This window comes from Apus apus, chromosome 18 (genome assembly GCF_020740795.1).
Source record: "Apus apus isolate bApuApu2 chromosome 18, bApuApu2.pri.cur, whole genome shotgun sequence".
Classification (NCBI taxonomy): Eukaryota; Metazoa; Chordata; class Aves; order Apodiformes; family Apodidae; genus Apus; species Apus apus.
Window position 1 is genome coordinate 7,414,131 of NC_067299.1, and position 22,054 is coordinate 7,436,184.

At 44.1% G+C, this 22,054-nt stretch overlaps 1 protein-coding gene across 1 annotated transcript in view; it reads right to left on the minus strand.

The window, feature by feature from the left end:
* Nucleotides 1-1,813: 1,813 nt before the first annotated feature.
* Nucleotides 1,814-22,054, minus strand: part of COL26A1 (collagen type XXVI alpha 1 chain) — a 170,008-nt gene continuing 149,767 nt past the window's right edge. Inside the window, exons 8-15 of the mRNA XM_051635773.1 lie at nucleotides 20,134-20,226; nucleotides 18,670-18,713; nucleotides 16,444-16,506; nucleotides 12,680-12,724; nucleotides 11,271-11,315; nucleotides 10,189-10,273; nucleotides 6,712-6,880; nucleotides 1,814-6,253 (exon numbers count right to left, since the gene is read on the minus strand). Coding sequence (XP_051491733.1) covers nucleotides 6,250-6,253; nucleotides 6,712-6,880; nucleotides 10,189-10,273; nucleotides 11,271-11,315; nucleotides 12,680-12,724; nucleotides 16,444-16,506; nucleotides 18,670-18,713; nucleotides 20,134-20,226 — 548 coding nt within the window. The 3' untranslated portion in view covers nucleotides 1,814-6,249. The remainder of the gene's footprint in view (nucleotides 6,254-6,711; nucleotides 6,881-10,188; nucleotides 10,274-11,270; nucleotides 11,316-12,679; nucleotides 12,725-16,443; nucleotides 16,507-18,669; nucleotides 18,714-20,133; nucleotides 20,227-22,054) is intronic.

Here is a 22,054-nt window from a genome sequence, read left to right on the forward strand (position 1 = left end):
GCTGCATGAATGTAGACACCAGTGTTGTCAGAGCCATTCTTACTGTAGTGTTAACACTGGCTGTATTAACAATAAGTCTGGCTGTAACAAGTAAGTTCTATGGCAACGTGCTGTGGAGCAGGTGGTTAGTGAAGGGTTAAGGCAGTGTATTGAAAGAGTAACTGTGGTGTGTGTGTATATAGATATGTATGTTTTTCTTTTAATCAGCTCCTGCTAGAAGCTCAATCTGTTCAACTCTGCCATTGATTTTCCTTGTGCTGTGTTCAGTGTTAGGAAAAAAGTGCCATTTCCCCTTGCTGTGATTACAATCAGTGGCCATAATGGCCCAGGGACCAACATGGGCCTGATGCTAATTTGGTGGTTGGCAGACCAACACAGCCACAAGCATCCCAAGAAATTAATTTAGCCTTTTATCCAACAACCCCCAATCTGTACAGTAGTGATTAACGGAACTGCCTTCCCTCAGAGGCCTTTTTGCAAGGATAAATATATCAGAGTTGGAGGTGTTAGGGCACAAGAACCGAGATAAATACACCCTGAGAGACCCAGAGAAGTGCTACATGGGACTGGCTGGCATCAAGTAACCTTGAGTATGTCCTCATCAGTGATGCAAAAAGCTGTGTGAAGCAGAGGCCTTGACACTGTGGACATTTCTCAGTGGTTACAACTTAGCCTTTGCTACATTATTGGTGTCTGCATATCTGCAGTGTAATCTGATCAGCAGGGGAAAGTAATTGGCTGTGATTTACATATCTCTTGTTTTTTTAGGACATAAAAAACAAGTTCAGAAACCAGAACTGTCACGTCTCTGACAGCAACAGCCCAGGTCCCCTCCTGCAGCCACAGCTCAGGCAGAGTGAAGCCTCCCTTTGCAATCAGAGGAGCAGTTGTATCTAAATGAGTAGATTTTCCCATTGTAGGAAGGTTAAAAGGTCTCTAACTCCTCTGACGGTTTGAATTTGTCACAAGCGGCGATGAGACTGAGAGGGTCTCCATAAGCTTAGAGGCAAATTCAGAGAAAATGCAAGTGGGCAAATGAAGCCACTTCTGGGGAAGGCAAATGTCCAGGTGGTGCCAGGGGATTGCAGTGAGGGGTTTTGCCTTCTTACATTAGCCAACTTGACTCCCTTCAACTGGTAGGACACGTAGGAGGAAATGAAGCAAATTGCAAAGCCCAGCAGATGGTCATTTATGCTCATCAGCACTGCAGACCCTCTCTCTGGCTTGTTCCCCATCACACAGTCCATTGTCCTCAGTGTGCCCAGCTCAGCAGTGGGAGAGCTTGGATCCCTGGGTCTGGACAGATGTGACACTCCTGCAGGAATGAGAGGGCAGGAAGAGGCTGCCATGGGCAAGTAGCTCCTCACTCTGCAGATGCAAGGTGAGCTCCTCAGAGCGGACAGGGTGTGCCCTGGGGCTGAACCACCACACCATGAAGGTGGGCTGAGCCCTTGTGTTTGCTTAGTGTGGCTGGGCATGAGGAGTAGTGACCAAGTGTGTCCTAGAGACAAATGTCACCCCTCTGCAGGGGCAGTGGTGCTTGCTGGGGCAGTCTAGGCAAGATCTGCAGAGCAGTCAGCCCCGTGGTGGGCAAGGAGCACATTAGATTTGGCTGTAGTTAATGAAGGCCCTTTTTGCCCCTCCACCCCATGGAAGATAACCAGCAGCAGGGTGTTTATGCAGAATGTTATTTTTTCAAGACACCTGCAAACATAGAGAAAGTTGAGATGGCAGAAAGGCATAACAGATGTCCTAATTTCAGTTTGCTTGAACTTGCTCTGAACTGTGTAAATACAGGACACCTGACATCATACTCATTTACAGTATGTTTATTTCTCAGTGCATTACATGAAAGGTCTTTGGTATTTGTGGGTCCTTGAATACTGTTCCCACTCTGCTCTGTAAGAAAATGCTGAATACAAAACATTCCATATACAGTAACAAAACCCATAGCAAATAAAGAGAAATAGATATTTTGAACAATAACATAGCAATATGAAAACAGATAAGTAACCATGCAAGAGGTGGAACAAACAGGTTGTGTTTACAACAAACATTAGAGCCTGCCATAAATGAGTTCATCATGTCAGATGAGATTTATTCTTGCTCCAAGTTAAGAAATTTCTCATGATTGCAAGATACTGCATATGGCTGCTGTAGAAAAAGACCAAATGGTTGTAAAGCTTATTACAATGAGAGAAGCTGGGACCATTTGCACACATATGAAACACACTGATATAAATTAAAAAATACTGTGTAAAATAACTAGTGAAAAAGTTAACATTTCCTTCTATGGATGGGAATGTGCTTTATGGACAATTACAGCACCTTTGAATTGCTTAGTTTCAAGACAATCACACAAACTGTGAGTAGTTTAATTCCCTGTACCACCAAACACAAGAATGGAATGTAATCTGGAATGAGAGAGAGGCTGTAAACATGGAGAATGGAACTGGAAATTTCCAATAATTTGTATTGAGCATTTATTCCAGAAGCTGATTGTCTTTAAGAAGCCTTTCTCACAGTGGTCAGGTTCCTACATTAAAATAGCTCATTGCAGAGACTGGGCCTGAACCCCAATCCCAGAGCCAAATTCTCAGAAAGCTGCTTGTGAGCCATGTGCTCTGCTCCAGGGAGAGCAGCACCAGTCCGTGCAAGCTGGAAACTGGATCTGATTTTTCATGGCCTGTTCCTGTGAAAGCTGATGGCAAAATTACTGTGGCGTTTGGTGGGAGCAGGTGAGGGCTCTTCTCTCTGGTTTATTCCTATTCCCCTGGGTTGCTATCAATTCTTTACAGTAAGTGCAAATTAGATACTCTGGAGAGAAGCATTCTCCACCTCCCAGGAGTACCAGGTTGCTGGTGAACATCAGGGTGCACGAATGGCAAAGATTTTTTGGTTGTGCAATGTTCTGCTGCTGCTTCTGGTTAGCTCAAGGCAAGGAACATGCATTGCTACTACCAGAACTGATCCAAGTCAGAAACACACCTAAGCTCAAAAGAACATGAAGAATTTTTTTAAAAGTCTTAGGAAAAAATAGGAAAAGAACACACTATGGTATTGCACAGTAGGTGTGTAAGAAAAAAGCACTAAACATTTTAATTAAAATACATTTCTAAATGAGCACACGTTCAAAATAAATCCACTCTAAGTTACATAGATGTGGCAAGATGCATGATATGCCCTGGATAAAATGGATCTTAGTATCCTGCCTAAGATGGAAAATGTGGTTGGAGTGGTTTGCTTAGTCATGAATATCATTACTGTCAGCATGTGAGGCTGTGTTCACCTTTAAAACGTAGTTAAACTGGGACTGCACAACAGTGTGGTCCAACCCTTGTATAAGCTGAGAGGAATGAAAGCCCAGCTGAGAGAGAAACTCCATTTAGTATAACCCTATTGTCACCCACATTAAAGATACAGTACCTCACGAGAGAGGTGTAGCTAAATAAAGCAAGAAGTGTGGGGAGAAAAAAAAACCAACACATAGCTCATACAGAAGTCTGGAACAGTTAGTAAGTAAAACTGTTGCAACTCAAAGCTAACCAGTCTTTGGACAACTGACTTGGCAGGATTCATTGCAAACAACTTCCACTAAATTTCATCTTGCAAGTAATGTGTTTTAAATAATTTAAAATCCAAAATCCTAGTCAATATGAATGACTTGAAGGGATCACTCCTCAGGCTAATGCAATAGCTTTGGATTCAGGAAGGCATACATGGGGGAAGAGACCTCTTTTAATTCAGTGCAAAGGCTCCAAAATGTCAGGGAGATGAAAATTGCCTCATTGTACTACCTCTTCCCCAAACTCAACCCTGTAGCTACAGCACCAGTGAAAACAAATTTTGCTATTTCCCTTTTTAAAGATTGTTTAGTTCCTGAAACTGCCATGAGGACACTTTCTTGTTGCGACCAACCTGCCCAGCGTGAACATCCAGACTGAACTGGGATTTCTCCTCAGTCTTGGGAGCCTGATTTTCCAACATCTGCTGGTGGGCATAAGGGGTTATCTCCTGGATGCCACCAGCTATGTCTTGTAATGTCGATGGGATCAAGAACAAGGTAATACAGTAGTTCTCAATTCCTACACAGTAATCAGCCTGTACATGGGGAAACAGTTTGGGTTTTGGGTTTTTTTCACATTTAATTTTTGAACAGAAAGATTATCCCAAGAATGCATCAGTGGGTGCACCATGCCAGGCTGGCCACCAACAGAACTACTGCCCCCACAGCAGTGAGTGGGGGGACATGGGCTGCTGTACAGCACTGCAGCCATTTGCTCCATGTTGGGATGTTGAGCTGCTTGTATTTGTGACTGTTTTTAGCCTGAGAGCTGGTTGCCAGCCTTCTTTGAGACACCAATTTAATTCATCCTTATTTATATTATGTATTGTCAGTAGAGTTAGAGCTAAGTTTTAAACTAAGATGCACTCAAGGAGATTTTATTTCATCCTCCCCAAAGGATTATGAGTACAGGATGACTACTTGATGTCAGTACCCTGCTTGACTTGGGCATTTTTGCTTGTTTTCTTGTCTCCTGACTGTATCATGCTCCAGCTGCAATTCAGAGTACAGGCAGGCAAATGAATGCTGGAGCCCAGAGCATCAGCTCTTGGCAAAAATCTGCATTCACTTCAGATGTGGGAGTCTTAGGGAAAGAGAGTGCCTGATTGTACCTGGCCTTCAACTTCCCAAACTTGTGTAACACTTTGGGCTTGTTTCTTTGAAATGTCCAAAGGAAAATATGAGCATAGGGAAGTACAACCTGACCTGTGTGGGCTGGCTGCTGGACAAGCTCCACCACTGGCACTAGCCAAACAAAGCAAGTAAGTGCATTCACTGCAGCCAGCTTAAACCAGGGCTCTTTCCTATTTAGCTGTAGAGCAGTAAAAAGCTTCTGTACAAGGACAAGTTTCTGGTACTTGGTCAGCATCAACTGCCACCATTTCACCTGTTCAGGGATGGGTGGTTGGATGTCTGAAGAGCAGAGCCAAATGAAGGCATACAGGGAATTCAGTCATCCTGAAGTAGCCTGTAGCTGTTCATTTCTGAAAATATAATGCTCTTCAGAGCAAGGATTTGGATGTTCTGGTATCTCTGGAAGTCTACCAGGTTTACAGTGTATGTGGAAGGTTAATTTAATGGGTAGCTAATGTTGGGCTGGCAGAGCTCCTACATTTCAAGCCTCTTTCCAGTGTACCAAATGTTTCTGGTTTTGCCTTAGGAAGATCACTTTGGGTGGCAAGGGTTGCTGAACAGGTGGACATACAGTTGTCAGTCTTTGCAACAGCTTTTGACAGAAACATGGTAGCAGGACAGTTTGCCATTTTCAGATAGCTGTATCTTGCACTGGGAACCAGATAGAATGTGACCAACACAAACTCAATTTGCTCACTTTCATCCTGGGATTAATTAAAAAACTGTCAGAACAGGAGGCGTGGGAATTAAAAAACAAAACAAAACACATTAGAATCAACAGTCTGTTGATCTCCCCCTTTCTAACAGAAATCCCTGTCTACATGAATGACATCCACTTGTCTGCTTTGGTCTGCACAGCAGGTGCAGTGATTCAGTTGTCACTGAAGGGCAGGTTCAACCCCTTAACTCTGGAAGTTGGAACTTCACCCAAAATAAAAAAATATTGCAATAAGTAAAATGATTTTGTATTTCACTCCCAGTGCAAGATAAGCTCTTGACAAGACTCTAACTCCTTAGGCTGTGGTTTGCTACTACACTGCCTCCAGAGTCAAATGGCAAGGATTTACTCACAAGATAAAAACAAAACAGTGTGAAAATATTTTCCCTTATTCATGTAGGATTAAGAAAGTATTGAAAAATATCCTTTCCTGTGAATAGTTATTGCTACTACATAAATGAATTGTCTCTAGATGTATGCACAAGCTGAACACAATATGGGAAAATTCTTGCACGATTCCATCCTATCTCATACGAACTGCTCTGTATTTTCCCAGAAACAGTCTAATCTCACTGAAGATAGATAGATAGATAGAAAGCCAATGGTGCTGGGAACATTTGCATCAAAAGTCCTTGCTTAGCCAACCACAAACAGAAATAATCCCACTCACATGCAGTTAGCAACATGAAGAGCCCAGATTTTGATGCTAAAGCCCAATGAGTTACCTGAATTTTCAGAGTAACAGTTTTAAATGTTTGAATTTTGCAGTTTGCTCTTTGCTTCAAAGAAATCCTTGTAGGACATGCTTTAATGGCCTCTGGAAGTGGAATCTTCACCTAGAAGTCAAGATGACACCACCACATGAAATAAAAGCAGATGCCACCAACTATAGCAATGGACAAGGCTTTGAGTCTAGATGGGATTGATTGTCTCAGTCAGATAAGCAGTGCCCTAACTGAGTAACTTTCAAGGGCAGTGAGGAAACAAGGGGAGGATTAACCTCTTGAGACACAGTTGGGTGGTGTCATTTCTGTAGACAGCTTCTGAGGATACCTGCCCTCTGGTATCCTTTCCAAAGGCAAAACAACAAAAATCAAGAAAAATGTTCGTAAGACCCTCTCTGAGCTATGGATGAGACATTCCCTGCGATAAGGGCGTAGTATTGGCCAGGTCAGGAAACCCAGTTGCCAACACTGCAGCCTCCTACTCACTTCATTTGCACTCTGCAATTAAGCACTGGGATACTGTATCTTTAACTGGTGAACAGGCACGGAGAACATGCAGGTGCTCCTACTTCATCCGATTGCTTCTCCTTCTGGCTTCACTGTCGTCCAGCAGTGAAGAGAGGATCTGGTAGGCCTGGGGCTGCTGTGGTCCTCCACGTTTGATCTTGATGCTGGTTCGCAGCGGGGAGCCCGGGATCACATCCTGTCCAGAGCCTGGCTCAATGGAAGACAAAGAGTCTGTAAGGAGAGAAAGTCACGGGAGAGCGCGATTTAACAGGGGAGGCTAAGGAAGGAGGACTTGGGCCCTTCTGGGAAGAAGTGTTGTCCCTCCTGTTGTCTTTCCATCCAGCAAGCTACTTGTGGAGCTACGTGTTAGCTGCCACCACACTACTCCTTTATTAGGTCTTTTCCCTCTGCTCTAAGCTCTTTGGGGTAAGTACTGTCACCACATGTAGCTCGGCAGGGCCTGTTGTCATTTGTACTTCCATTTAAAAAGCTCTTTTATTGCTAAGAATTTTGCTGGGGCTGTCGTTGTGACTCAGCACTGCCCAGAGACTCCTGGTCTTGAGGGCTGGGGCCAGGTGGTCACTGGGAAGTGATGCTCCTGTGGGGTTAACTGCCATTTCCCTCCCAGTAAAGAAGGACATTCTGAGGCACTGAAAAGATTGAATAACAGGTTTGATCCATCCAATTAGCAGTAAAGCTGGGAATAACTATCAGCTATCCACTCTCTCAGCCTGCCTTATGTAACACACATCTCTTCTTCCTACAGCATCCTGCCCTCCGAGGCTAAATACACATTTGGCTGTGGCCACTCTTCTGTGTTCCTAGCAGTTCCTGGATGCTGATGACTGGATGCTGCCTCATCATTTTTAATGCCCCAGTTTCATCTTCCTTTGGCCTTCAGAGATGGAGGTTTGCTTGTCTCCCTGCCAAGAGCCCAGCCTCACAAGCCAGACACCCAGCCTTGGTTTGATCCCACCAGGCAGTATTTCTGGTTCAAGTGAGCATTTGGCTGCTGAAAGATTTGTGCTGTGCTCGCTGGAAGTAAACACTGCCAAACAATTTGGGCTTTCGTGTGTCCTGCTGGGCTGCTCTCTGCAGTTTGTTAGGCCAGCTCATCTTAGACTGCCCTCCCATTGCAGAGAAGAGGTTTGTTTGCTGGTATGTTTTGCCTTGTTGCTTGGGTGGCTTTGGTTTTGGAAACCACACTGATTGTGACATTTCTTTGGAAAATGAGAGCATGGGATTGGCATTTCTGTGTGGATCCTTAAGGCTGGGCTGAGCTGGGCTGCCCAGAGAGCTGTGGCACAATCCTTAACACCTACAGTGGCAATGTGACCAGATAGTTGGTGCTGGGTGATTTAAACCTGTGTGGTGCCTTTTAGTGCAGGGAGGGATGGGCTCAAGAAAAATGTTTTGTTATTTTATGTCTTTTTATGTTGTTTGGTTTTGTTTTTTTTTTTTAAACCATATACACATACAGGGATCAGCATAATTGCACAAGAAAAAGAACACCTTACTTTCCAAGTTCTGTTTCTAAACAGTATTTTTGTAGGGCTTAAAATATGTCTTAAGCTAAAGACTGGAATTATCTCAAAAGCACAGAGTAAAAATACAAACTATCTATACTGTTATTAGATAAAAAAGAAACTATTTATATACAGTCATGCAATATAGGTGTTCAAACATGGCCTTAACTACACTATACAATTAAAACCCATCCATTTGTACTGGTGCTGTTACACTGGTATATATTATGGGTGTAAATAACTCATCTTCATCCCAGGCAGTAACAGAAAAGGCATTTATGTCAGTATAAATGGTTTGCTGAAATGGCTGTTTCAAAATAACAGCACTGCATGCCCTGTTGCTGCTGTACTGCCAAGGAGACAATGGATAAACCAGCTAAATTTGGCAGTTCTGCAGGGGCAAAGTTGCATTAATTCCTCAGTCCAAGCCCCAGTGTCCATACAAGCTTCCTGAAGAGCTGACACTTTGCTTTATATTAGTATAAATGGAAGTACAAAGTAAAAGACATTGGAAGACCAGACCCTGAGCCCTGTAAATACACTGCGCTGTGTCTGTGGACTGGGATCCCCTTCCCCTCTTTCCCAGAGACCAGCTGGGCTGGGCATGGATTGCTGCCTGGGTAATCTAGTGGGCATCTCCCTGGTACTGCCACCATCTCCAAGCAAAGAAGCAGAAAAACATCTCTTCCTGCCTGTGGTGTATAGAATCCAATGAAAATATGAAGCCAACTAGAATTAATGCAGAGGTGAGGTCAAGGTGACTGTGGTTAAATCATGGGTTCATGATTTCCCAACAAGCTTAAGCTGGTGCTGCCTGTTGCTTCTGGAAATAGCACCTTGTGCCTCCAAAAGCTACGTGGCCACTGAACAATGAAGAGCAGTGCAGACTGCAAGGCAGGTCAGCCCTGTGAAGGAGCACCCTGCACTGATACTGCTTTGGCTTTCAGTGCCCAACACATTTTCATTCTAGCACTGTGCTGGCTTCAGAAGGGGCTCGTGGGATCTCAAAGCGTGTTAAGTCACTTGCTTAGGAACTGCTGGACATTTTAGCTGTTCAGAATTTCTATCAGCTCAGTCAATAGCCAAAGGCCACTTTGTAATCCAAATGATTGTCAATCTGAAGGAAGGTGTGAGCAGCCTGCTTTACAAGTCGGGCCAGGAATGAGATGCCACATGAAACTAGGAAAGAAAAGTGCTGTGGGACTTGGTTAAAAAAATGTTCATCTTAGTGCTGAGGAACAGGCTTGCTTCTCACAGGGTGGGATAGTGGATCTGAACAACATTTTGCCTCTACTGTGTGTCTGAAAGGGGAGAAATTGGCACAGCAGCTTGAGAACTGATCCTCAAGTATCCTAAAGGGAGAAGTCTGATCTGTGGTGATTGCACAAGCCCATACTCTGGTTAAGGGATGGAAACAGACATTAAGGGATGATGCCACACACTGTACTAGTGATGGCAAACAGCCTCAACGGAAAACATGAAATCTATCTGAACAAAGAACACGTGAGACTTGCTTTAAATCTGATTGTGCAAGTTATGATCACAAGACATTCAGGGGTCACTGGTTTTCAGGGTAACATGTAGCAGTTTGAGCTTTCTCTGTAACATACAGTGCTACACAAGGCAAGGGCCTCAGTGGTGTTAAAGTCATTTGGAAGACACGATTAACAGGATTAAATTATCTGGCCTAAAGGCTTGAACAAAGCAGCTCCCTGGGAAGCTGGTAGATGATCTGTGCCCCATGGCTTGAGCTGCTGCTTGTGACTTGGCTTTCTGAATTGTGATAAAAATTGTTGTGGGGGTCATTTCACCTGCTACTGTAAAGCCAGAGTAACCAATGCAGTTGAGGGAAGCTCTAGGTCCTCAATAGTCCTAAGCATCCTTTAAGTCGTGTTGGGTACCTAGTTTTGAAAACCTGGCTTAAATTTATTCTAGGCAGAGGGTTTAACAATCAAGCAGCTGCCTGAGCAGAGCTCCTAACTGTCAAGAAAAGAAAATCTTAGCAACACTTACCATGAATTCCTATCATGTGCTCAAGAATTAATACCCTCTCAGCTAAAATCTTCAGAGCTTCTCGAAGTTGTTGAACACCTTCCCCCTGCAAGAAGGAAAAGAAAACTAACATTGGTGTACGTTGCAGCATAGGCTTCTTGTCATAATGTTGCCTCCAGAATGCCAGACTATGTTGTTTGACTGTTGAAAAAAAGAAAAGATGTAAAAGGGTTAAGTAGGAATGCAGAAGAAATCCCTCTTTGAAGAAAACCTCCTCAGTTTCACCCCTATGTTTACAGAGCCTCTGACCCAAAGCCAAGACTTTCAGTTTAGTTCCTGCTTCTGCAGTGGGCCAAACCCAGGGTGTATATTCTGTCAAACCTTTACCAACTATGCTGAACTACCTGGAGAACAGGTTTTGCTGTCATCTGATGTTCACACTGATCATCATTGAGTTACATGGGCTTTCTCTTTGTTGTTCCACCAGGAAACTGTGACATGTGTCCAGCATCATCTTGTTGCTCCCTTTTAAACTGGAATAGTGGCCCACAAACCCATCCTGATGGGCTTCACAATGCCTCTCACATAGCTCTTGGCTGGGCCACATGCTGCCTGAAACCTGTCCACATACTTTCACATACACTCAAGCTGTAGTTCGTTGCCCCCATTGCCTTAGATAAGCACTTGAAGGGCCAGACAGGTGTTGAGAAGTATTTTAGGGTGGGAGAACAGAGATGCAAGAACTCCAACTCTCTCTCCAAACCTGAATCTCTTTGGGAACCTGCCCCAAGCTTGTGGGAGGGACAATGGGGAGTAATTCCCTACCTTGTAGCAGCTCTGTATGGCAGAACAATCACTGAGGCCTCAGAAGGTATTCTGAGAGCACAGAGAGGACAGCTGACCACATGGCCGAGGAAACCTCAAAGACCAAGATTCCTTATTAAGATCAAACCCAAGGTTTAAATCATCTCTTGCTCTGCACTTTTAACTGTGGACAGGCCCCTTGCCCTCACAGAGCCAAGGCCCTCCCTGCCAAAGGGAGTATGGTTGAAGCACAGTAAAGAGACAAAAAGGAAAGTAGCACAATAGACATGCATGCTTACATCAGCACCTTTGTCACCTTCCTCACCCTTCTTGCCTGGTTCACCCTAAAACAGACAAGAAAAAGAAATTTGTTTTCATGTGACTGAGGACCCTGTGTCCAGGGTCACTTGCATCCCTTACCTCCACGGGAACAATTTGAAGGCAGAAGCTTTTCACCAGCAGAAAACAAACTGACTGGCACTTAAAGCCAAGGGCCAAAGTGCTCACTTGAGTTCGGTCCTGGCTCCCACCAGCTTCCCAGGAGGTCATCACCATTTCTAACACTGATGAACTTGTCCAGGAGTGGCCAAGCTGCAGGAGGGGCTGGCTGCCATGGCCTGGGCCCACAACAAGGCTGCATCTCCTGATGATCTCAACAAGCGGTGCTTTTAGCTCACACTGAGATAACAATACCTTTCCCCTCCCCCCAAACCTGCACATGTTCCTCTTTGATTTAGAACATAAAATCCTCCATTCTACTTTCATTCATTAGTCACATCACTTTCTGCCTCTTAAGATGCTCTTTAAGCTTTTCTTGAACAAAGATCCCTATGTACTGTGAACACAGGTCTGATGTTCCCCCTAACCAGGAGGTTCATGCATTTCCCAAAGACCAGATGACACGAAGAGTTAAACTACAAGCTAAAAAAAAACCAAGGGATAGGGCTAACAAACTGGTGAATAAAACAGAGTGGAAATGCCTGGGCTCCTCAAACTTGTTGGACATCACTGAGATACTTGCAAAGCAGAGCTGGGTATGGAAGGACTGAAGAAAAGGTTCTGTGAATTGTACAAAATGATGAGGTGGAATTAAGGAAGAGAGAAAAGACACCTCCCAGAGGCCCTAGGACTTCTCTGGATGCTGCTAGCCAAAATAAACCCAACTTTCTCCACTAACTTACAGCCAACCTTCATCTCCACCAGTTTGTCTGCACCCTAGCCACACGTGCATCTCCTGTGTGCATCTGTTCTGGTATTGCCAAGAAATCATTTGGATGTGTCTCTTGATCTCACTAGAGGTTTCCCAGCTCAGCTTGCAGACCAAGGTGCAGGAGAGAGTTGAGAGCAGCTGATGTACTTTAGGTTGTAACTGTGCCCTCCTTTGGGCTCTACTAGTGCAGGAACCTCACAGGGCAGGGAGAGGTTTGGCTGGAGGGGCTCTGCAAGTAAAGACATCTCCTGTGTTGGTGTGACACCTGCCTGGTCACAGCATTTGAGCACTGTGCTTCACATGCAGGAGGACCATTTCATTGCAGAGGAATGTTATGGTTGCCTATAAAACACATGTCCAAGCTGGAGACAATTGATCTGAGCATTGCCTCAGAGAGAGCTGGCTGAACCAGCTGCAGTCCAGCTAGGTGGCATTCATGGTGCCAAGCAGGCACCAAACCATCTGAGTCTGGCACACACCCACAAGTACAGCACTTACAGGAAATCCCTTCATGCCCCTCTCTCCAGTCAGACCTGCTTGCCCCTGTTGGAAATAAAGTAAGTGTCATTAGGAGGTTTTTCCATTTGACAAGGACATAATGTTATTTTTACTAGTGGAATTAAGAAGGCTTAATGAAAAACCCTACATTTGAGATAATATGAAAAAAATTTCCTTTCCCTTGACATTATCACTTGGAGACAGCAAAAGGGGGGGTCATGGTTTTCTGTCAACTATCATCTCCAAATCCCATCACACTTTGGAAAAGTTTGGTTTGATCCAGAGCTGCTCAGCTCAGTACCCTCTCAGTAACATGATTAGCTATTTCTTAAACTTTACAGCAGTCAGTTACATTATACCAGGAAGGAATTTGGCTGGAGATTTATTTCTTACAAAGATACTGCATTCTTCTCTCTAGCAAAACTGATGGGCTGATGCTGCCCCAGACAGCAAACAGAGCCCAGGACTCCCACAGAGCACTGACTTAATCTGCCTCCTGCTCCACACACAGCCCTGTGCTCCCCCCAACAGCTACTGATCAAAACACACCTACAATATGTTTCTTTTTCCTGCTGTGCTAATTTTCACATTATTCTCAGTGGGGTTTTTTGGGTTGGAGTTTTTGGTGTTGTTTTAAATAGAAATATTCTGAGTTTGGGGCAGAATGAAATGCCATCAAATTGAGTATCTGGGAATCTTTTTCTCCCCCGTTTTCCTCAGCGGTATTTGTTTCCCACCCCAGAGCAGGCTGGGGCAGGAAGAAGCAAAATTTAAAAGCATCTTTAGAAATCCATTGATGAAACAGCCACATATTTAACCTGGCTGTTCTCCCCTAGACACAGACAGAAATAAACCCATCCCTTTTCTCCCCAGATAACTACCTTGCTGACGGCAGCTTTTTGTAGTATTTGCTGGGAGGGGGGAGCTGCTTTATTACTGTGTCCATCAAACTGCTGCTTTGTATAAAACAAAACAAAAACAAAACAGGCCTTGGGCATCTTAAAATCTAGGAGAGACCACGGAGAGCTGGGCAGTGCTAGGGAGCAATTAGCCAGTATGAGACAAAGGCCTGTAGGGACATGGAGAGCACTGGGAGGAAGGCCCGGTTTGTCCGGTGCTCTGAGCATCTGCAAAGGGAAACACTTGGATTCTGCAGTGGAGGGAGGAAGGCCTGGGAAAAAGCACAGGCAAGAGGCAAATCACAGAGAGGAGACACAGCAACGCACTCAAAATACATAAACAGAATGTTCTCTATGTCCAGGAGGAACAGAAAGGATGTTAAAGCTTAAGGGGGATCAAAGGATATTGAGGCTGGATGACAAAGTATCTTTCATCCCAGACCCTTGCTGGCTGTACCTGTGCAGCCTGCCTGGAGGTGGTGTGCTGCAGCCTCACTGCCACTGCATAAGAATCAGATGGGCAAAGGCTGCTGGCGAGAGGCACAGGTAGGGATGTGCCATCCAGGGGATGTGCTCAGCCTGCCTCAGGTCTCTTCTACATCTGCTCTCTCTGAGGTTCAGCAAGAAGAAGGTGTAATAACGTTTTCTCGAATCTCAGCCGATACTATAAACCCTCCTCTGCTTTTCTTTGCAGCTGCACAGCTCCTCTGCCCTGGGTAAAGCTAGCCCTAATTTGTATCCACCAAACCCAAAATTGCAGCATGTAGTTGTCAAAACCAGCATTCAAATCCACACTCACACAAGACAAAAAGCTCACAGGACATCAGACAGAAATTCTGCTAGAAAAAGCACTCGGCTTCGCTTTCTGTGCTAACAGAGGAAGGGCAGGAATTACAATCTGTTTTTTCTGTTTAGCAAGACATTTTGAGAGCTGAAAATCTCATTTGTCCCAAATCTAGAAGGAGAGATATGATTCTGAATATCTAACTGGGAGGGAATAAAATCAAGTCTAAAGGATTTGTCTGTACTGAGTGGACACAGTGCAACAAAGCTTTTGTTTCACAAGAAGTACACTCTTAGCAGTATGGTCAACCACAAACCAAAGCAAAATGTTACATGAATCACTGAGGAAGAGTTCTTATCAGTTTCCTGGATGGAAACTTGACACTTTGCCATACACCATGTTGTTGGGTTTTTTTTTTTAACTGGAAATTCACATTTAATGGCAATAAGTTGTAGCCAGTTGCATAGAAAACTCGTCAGTTAAGGTTTTGCTCTCTGTCAGAATCTTAAATACTAGTCCCAGAAATACATCAGTCTGTAGTCTATTAGCAAAGCAAACAAATGCCCAAGTGGCTGATCTGCACAAGGAAGCTGTTATTTAAAAATTACTAGCAGTCACTTAAAATGGTCTTTTAGGGAGCTGGAAGTGATTTCTTATGTAAAAACAGCAACCAAGCACCCAAAACAATGTGCAAGGATACTAAGGTAAAGGGGAGCTTTTAAAAATAATTTGTTCTCAATCCTCAGATATCCCTTGCTCCTTGGCATGAAGAGCCTCAGGAGAGGATGTCACAAACCACCTGTACTTGCTCTCCTTGCACACTGTCTGGGCAGAGGAACACAGTTTAAGTCTGTTGCTGCTTATTCTAATAAATTTGGGAAGTTGGAGTTAACCAATTTGCATTTGTCTTTCTCATCCCTTTCAGACATACCCCCTCCCCGCTTTTGGCTTGGAAGAGTGAGCAGAAATGAAGAGGACACTGTCATATGGGGGAAGCACATCATCCACAGCCACCCATTTACAGGTAGGGAACTCCACATTCACCTCCATCTATGTACTGGTAAAAGAGGCACTGGGAAGAAAAGGGAACTGGTTTCCTACAGCTGTGGCACAAGGCTCTGTCAGTGCAGCCACCACTGCAGATGTCTGTCATTTTAGAGGTATCAACCAATGTTGTTCTCCTTTTTTTTCTTCCTTTCTTTGACTCTGCTTCACACTAGGTTCTTAGCTGTGGTCCACAGTCCATCTGTGCCCACTTCTACATTTTGCAGATCTAATTGCTGAGTGATCCTCCACCACATACCACATTCTGAAATGATTTTGTGCTCCTAGTGTCTCTCAGGAGATTTCAAAGGTAGCCTTTTGGAGAGTAAGCTGAACAGAAGGAGCTGAAAGCCCAAATGTCACTTTGAAACCCTTCCTGCTGCTTGAATGCTGGACTGGGAATCAGCCACAGTTATACCCACAGTCATAGTTAAGGGGTTGGACTAGATGATCTTTCGAGGTCCCTTCCAACCCTAGGATTCTATCCCTGTTAGATTTTTCTGTGGTAATTCCTAAGCTTCACCAAATAACATTCCAACTGCCCTTCTGTCTATGTTTAATTATTGGCACTTGACAACCCACTGAGGACTGAGGTAGAGCACATAAACATATTCCAATATTCTAGAGGATATATTAAGAACATCATCTGACCTGAGGAACAGCTTTGGTTCAGGAAAAGTCTGATGAGCTTTTACTGCCTTATTGCCACAAAAGAAAGAGTTCAGTTAGACCACCCAAAATACTCCATGCTAGCAAGCTTGGGTTGGCAGAAGAAAGCTGGTCTCCACAAGCCTTTAAATACCAGGTATTTGCTACCTGAATCTCTTCAGGGAACACCAGACTTTGCAAGCAATTCAACCCTCTATCTGTGCAGTATGCCAGCATCTTGGTCCTTGCAGAAGACCTAGAAACTCTACATTTAACATTGTCCATGGCTGTAGTCCCACAGAATTTGAAAGACCTCTGTTGTATATATAATTCCTGAGGCATCACACCCCAGTGTTGGTGGGAATCTCTCTGTGCATGTAAAACCTTACTCTCTCTCCTCGGTCTCCTTTGGAACCTTTTGGCCCGGGCTGTCCTGGAGAGCCTGGTAAGCCCTAGAAGAGATGCAAAACAAGAAAGAATTTCTACTGTGCATCTTGTGTGTAGGTGTAGTGAATACATTTCCCAGTGATCCTCAGATCCTGAAAACCTCATACACCCATGAAACAATTGGGATAGATTCTCTTTTATCCTCAAACAACACTGGAGATCTGTTTGCAGACAACCTGAGACCTATAGTTTCATACCCCTCTATTTTTATCTTTTAATGCACTGCAGGCTACTGATGTAACATTTTTAAGGGGTCAGTATGACAGGATAGTTCTTGTTCTCAGTTACCAAGAAGAAAGGAATACACAGATAGTATGGTTAGCTTAAAAATCCCCACTGCTTTCCCCCTTTTTATAATTGCCTCAGTGGGTGGTATAAGTAAGCATACATACCTGAAAATTAATTGGATTATGCAGTGGAAATTATTTTGAACTTACTCACTCACCCTAATAAACAATTTTCAAATTAAGTCCAATCTCTACTAATAATTTTGCTCCCTGGGTTGAATAAATCTATAAAGCAGTCACCAACGGATAAGGAAGATTTCTACTAATTGAACTGCTTTGCAGAAATCGATCCAAATTCTTAATTTATCCACCCAGTGAAGCCACAGCTGTAAACTAGACAGGGAGAGAACACCACTGTTTGTTTATATTCAGCATGTCAGCTCCTCATGACCACGTGCAAGATGCTTCTTTCCACCTTAAGTGACTTGCACTTCGCCTCAGAGACTGCAGCAAAGGCAACCACTGCTCCACACTGATGGTGATTTAAATCAATGTCCTAAACAACAGCCCCCAGAACCCCCTGTTTCTCACTGTCCAGAGAAATGGGCTGAGAGGAGCCTCAGTGTCTGGTTGAGTGGCCCACAATACCGGACACGAGTGTTTCAAGGGTCTAAAGAGGAGCACTCTCCCAGTTTCAGCAGTGCTTACCATTAACACCTTGCTCCTTGCCAGCAGCCAGCCCTGCCTGCTCACCACCACCAAGTGACCTGGCCTCCAGCTCAGCCCTGGGCCCACAAAAGAGTCAGAAACTCAGGCCTGATTTAGGAGGTGAACTGGGGCTGCCAAACAAGGTAGGGCACCAACCAGACTTGGCCCCATGTCAAACATGCAGCATGAACAAAGCTCAAGTGTCCATAAGTATCCTTTGTCCTTGACAGTTCTAACAGTGACTTTCAGTGTGTTATTACACAGGGATGATCAAGAACACTACATTTCAAAAAAGCTATTTAGAGTGCTGCATGTTAACAAGCCAGACTCTACTACAGAACCTATTTGTGAATTACCTTATATTTAATCACGTTAAACTTCATCTCTCATTTTGCTGCCAGGTTTCTCACTCTGTTCATATCTATCTGGAGTTTCTCATCGTTCTCCAGAGCATTCACTAATTGAAATGATTCTGCTACACTGGCAAACTTTCACTTACCTGCTGCCCATTGCTTCTTTAAACTGAGTAATAAATACATAGCAAAAATCTCCTTTTTCTAATTTCTATCAATTCCAAACCTCTTCTTATCCAGATCTAAGTTACATCCCTCTGCTAAGTTATTTAACCTTTGTTTCTCTCTGTGCTCTTCAGTCAGTTTTCTCTCTTTACTTGCTTTAGATTCCTATGAAATATTTGGTGTTACTGGTTTACCTCCACATTAAGTAATGCTCTTCCCAAAGCACTCCTTTCTTACCTCCACCCTCCACAATTTTTGTATTGATAATCAAATTTATGGGGATTTATGATTTATATTCTGGAATAGAAAGTGCAGTTTCTGAAGAGCCAGGCTTAATAAATTCACTTCGGTGAATTGGTCAATTCCCATGGATGCATTTTTGTTCTTTTTCTGTGTTCCACAGGAAACACAGTGTTTTTCTATCTCTGTGTTAGTAAGGCCCATGTCAAATCCTTTGCATCAACTCAGGCCACAGTGAAATGTTTTGACACAGGAACAGCAAGATGTGTTGTTATGATTAAGGGAAAATCCCCAAAGCACAACCTTTTCAACCTCTCAACACAATTCAGAATGAAAAAAAAAGGTATTAAAATAACAGAATGTCATATGGAAAAAACATCAGATCTAAGATTTGGAAACTACTTTCCCTCTGTGCCAGGAGAAGCTGTTTCATACCTAACCCCCAACTCTGCCCCAGAGCACTAAAGCACCTTACTTGTGATCCAGGGACTCCGATAGGTCCTGGTGGCCCTTTGGGTCCTGTTGCTCCTGGTGGCCCTGGGGGGAATCATCATTTGAGACAATTTTAAGGAGACAGCAGAAAGGACCCTACATTCCATGCATGCACCTCCTGTCATAGTTCTGCTTAGCCTCTCAATGGGTAAGAGTCCATCACAGGACTACAGCAGAAGTGCTTTATCACACACTGAATTATTGGACACCCATATCCTGATATAATAATCCCTGGACCCTAGGGAAAATGTTAGAGCTCTAGGAGGAAAAAAAGGTGAAAATAGGGAGGAAGGATGTCAGTCCATGCTGCATTTCCATTGCTTAAAATGACAGCTTCTGAGAAAAAAACTAGATCCATGAAACAGCTACATCAGAGCAAGACATTACAGCTGCTGTTTCTGAAAGAGTCTTATAGGCAGCAAGGGAAGTCCACTTGGTCTCTCTGGTGTTGTCAGAAAGCTGCTGATGAACTTGAAGGAGATGGGGTCTGGACATGAGAGGCTGATGGTGGCAAAGCAAAGCTCTCTCTTATTCTTTGTTCTCTTCAGTAGCAATACATTCTTTAAACACTGCAGAGGCTGCTGGCAGGATGAGTTGAACACTGTCTAAACAGGTCAACTTGTTTTACACAGTCACTCAAGAGATTAATTCCTTTTGTAAAAATAATTATATCTCAACAGTAGCTGTTAAATTATACCTGCAAAGGGGAAACAGGGTATTTGCCTGAATTTACCAACACTTCTCTCTGCTATAGTTGTTACAACCCTTGAGATGAAACAATGTGGACATTACACACAAAGTACAGCTGAATCAGCCTCATTCATTAATGCACCAAACAAATGCTGACGTCAAAGAATAAAAGGAATTGAAGGATAAATGAAGGGCTCTCAATGAAAGGAAAAGCCTTTTCTGCAACTAATGGGAGTTCACTCCTAAATATGCATCATACAGGGAAGTGCTGATGTTTGCAAGAGCAGTATCAGTTAAGCCACCCATCAGTGCAAAGACTTGCTACTGAATTTTCATCCTAGATTCTGATTTCAGTTTTACAGTGAAAATCAGGAAGAAGCTCAAACCAGCTTCAGAGTCTGCAAAGTCTGGACACATATCACAGAGCAGCTGCCCAGAGCCTGCTCAGTGGAGCTCTACAGCGACAGGACAGGACTGAAGCAGCAGTGAGAACAAATCTGCTCACAAAAGAATTCACTGGGCAACCCATTCTTAAAGACAGTCTTTAATTAGTCCCTTCTCAAGAGGTGTCTTGCCACTATGAACAGATAAGAAACCTGGTTAGTTCTTGTCACCCTTCCCACTCCTGGACCCACTGCTCTGCTGCCCATCCAGTAAGGACCACTCTCTTTCCCTGCAGGCATCCCTCAGACCACTCTCCATCAGAAATTTCTTTTGCTCTTCTTCCCCATCATTGCATCTCAACTGAGTTTATTACCTGGTGGCCCCACAGGGCCCGGTGCTCCCCGTGGTCCTGGCAGGCCAGCCATGATGGTGTCTATGACAGTGGAGGCCAGCTGGGGTTCTCCATCTGTGGTAAAGAGCAGAGCAGTTAGTGTGGAGCTGCCCAGTCCCAGCAGGCAGCTCTTCTCTCCAAAATCCTTTGGCGCCTGTTGCTGGTCAAGGGCAGACAGTGCTTCAGGATGCAAAGCCTGGGCTCTTGGGGCACAGGCTGCATCCCCCAGGCCTGCAGGGCTGCTCATCTCATCTCTGATAAGCCCAGAAAAGTTGTCCTTTCTGTCAAAAATTTGATGTTCTGCACAACTGTAGAATCCTACCTTTGAATACCACAGCTCTGCACTGTGCAGCAATAACTGACCCAAAAATTGTTATCTCCAAGACACATCTGGCTACTGGCTACCTGAGAAATCAAACATGGATCTGGAGCTCCCTCCTCCCTCACATCAGGGAGCTGCTGAGCCAACCTGGCAGTCCAGCATATCCCACCAACCCAGCAAGCTCCCCCTGGGTGAGGTGGTGGTGGAAGATACGGTGAGATCTGAGGACACAGGGAAGCCCAGGGAGCGGGTGTGCTTTGCCACCTCCACATACTCAGAAAACTCTCTTGCCATTTAGGATAATTCTAAGTTTTCAAGAGGCCAGCTTGGGCAGATCCAGGAATAAAAATCAGCAGCCTGTAGCTGCCCCCATCTTCCCTCATTCTTGGACCAACAGGCTTACCACTCCACCTGGTGACTGAACAGTAAAAAACTGCAACTGTATATAAAAAAATTGGCCCTCATTATTCATTGCAATTCCAAAACAATATTCAACAGCCTCATTCCCAGTGGACCTGTAGCATCCCATTTATCTGGAGGGGTACCTGTATGGCAGCATCTTTCACCTGAACATCCCACAACACTCTTTGAGAGCTGTGGTGTTGAAACCTAGGGGCAAAAATTCCATGGCAGGCCAAGACAGCCAGATCACCAAGCAAGGAAGGTAACCCCCGATGTCTTGGTGCTCCTAAGACTTGCAATCCACTGTTCTGTTCTGTTTGGCTGTACAACCAGCAGTGATTAGGATGGTAAAACCTCCAAACAGTCCACATTTTCCATAGCTGGAAGCCACTATGCAGGAATAATGTCCACCTCCTCCTGCCCATGACCTCAAACTGACTCATGTTTCCTTTCACCCATCCCTTTAACTCATCACAATTAAATTCAGGGGAAGCCTTTGCAGAAAGACTGCAAATGTCTCATTGCTATATTGATGCAAATATCAAGAGATACCATGGAGATCAGAAGGGTGTTTGCTTACCCTGCAGAGCCCAGCCCAAAGGACATAAGGTGAAATCTCTAGAAATGTTAGTAGACACATTACGAAGCCTTTTCAACTTCTGGAGCATTGGCAATGGCAGAGAGGACTTTCAAGCTAGTTGTTTGAAAGCAGTTCCTAGGGAAAACTGTGAAATCTCTCTAACTGCCAAGGCTGACAGTACATCTCTGCAATGCCTTCCTGGCAGCAGAACAGCACAAGATCTAACCCAGATCCCTCTGAGAACCAAATTTCATGCCTAAAACCTAAATGCAAACAGGTATTTCTTTGACTATTGTTTCTAAACCCATCCATCTTCCCTTCTACACAGCCTGAAACAAAACAACTGAGACTGTTTTCATGTTCAGAAGGAAAGGTACCCAAGTGAAGTGTGTAATCCAATTAATTTGAGTTTTATTTGACCATGTCAAAATCCATCACCGCTTGGGAATAAGATGAAATTGGGAAATGAGCACTGAACAGCAGTGAAGGCATTAACAATTGCTGAGCCTTTTGTTTTTAAAGAACAAGTGGTCAACAAAAATCAAATGCACATCCACAGAGAGGGGGAGAGGATGGGCTGCAAACAATCAGGATTTAAT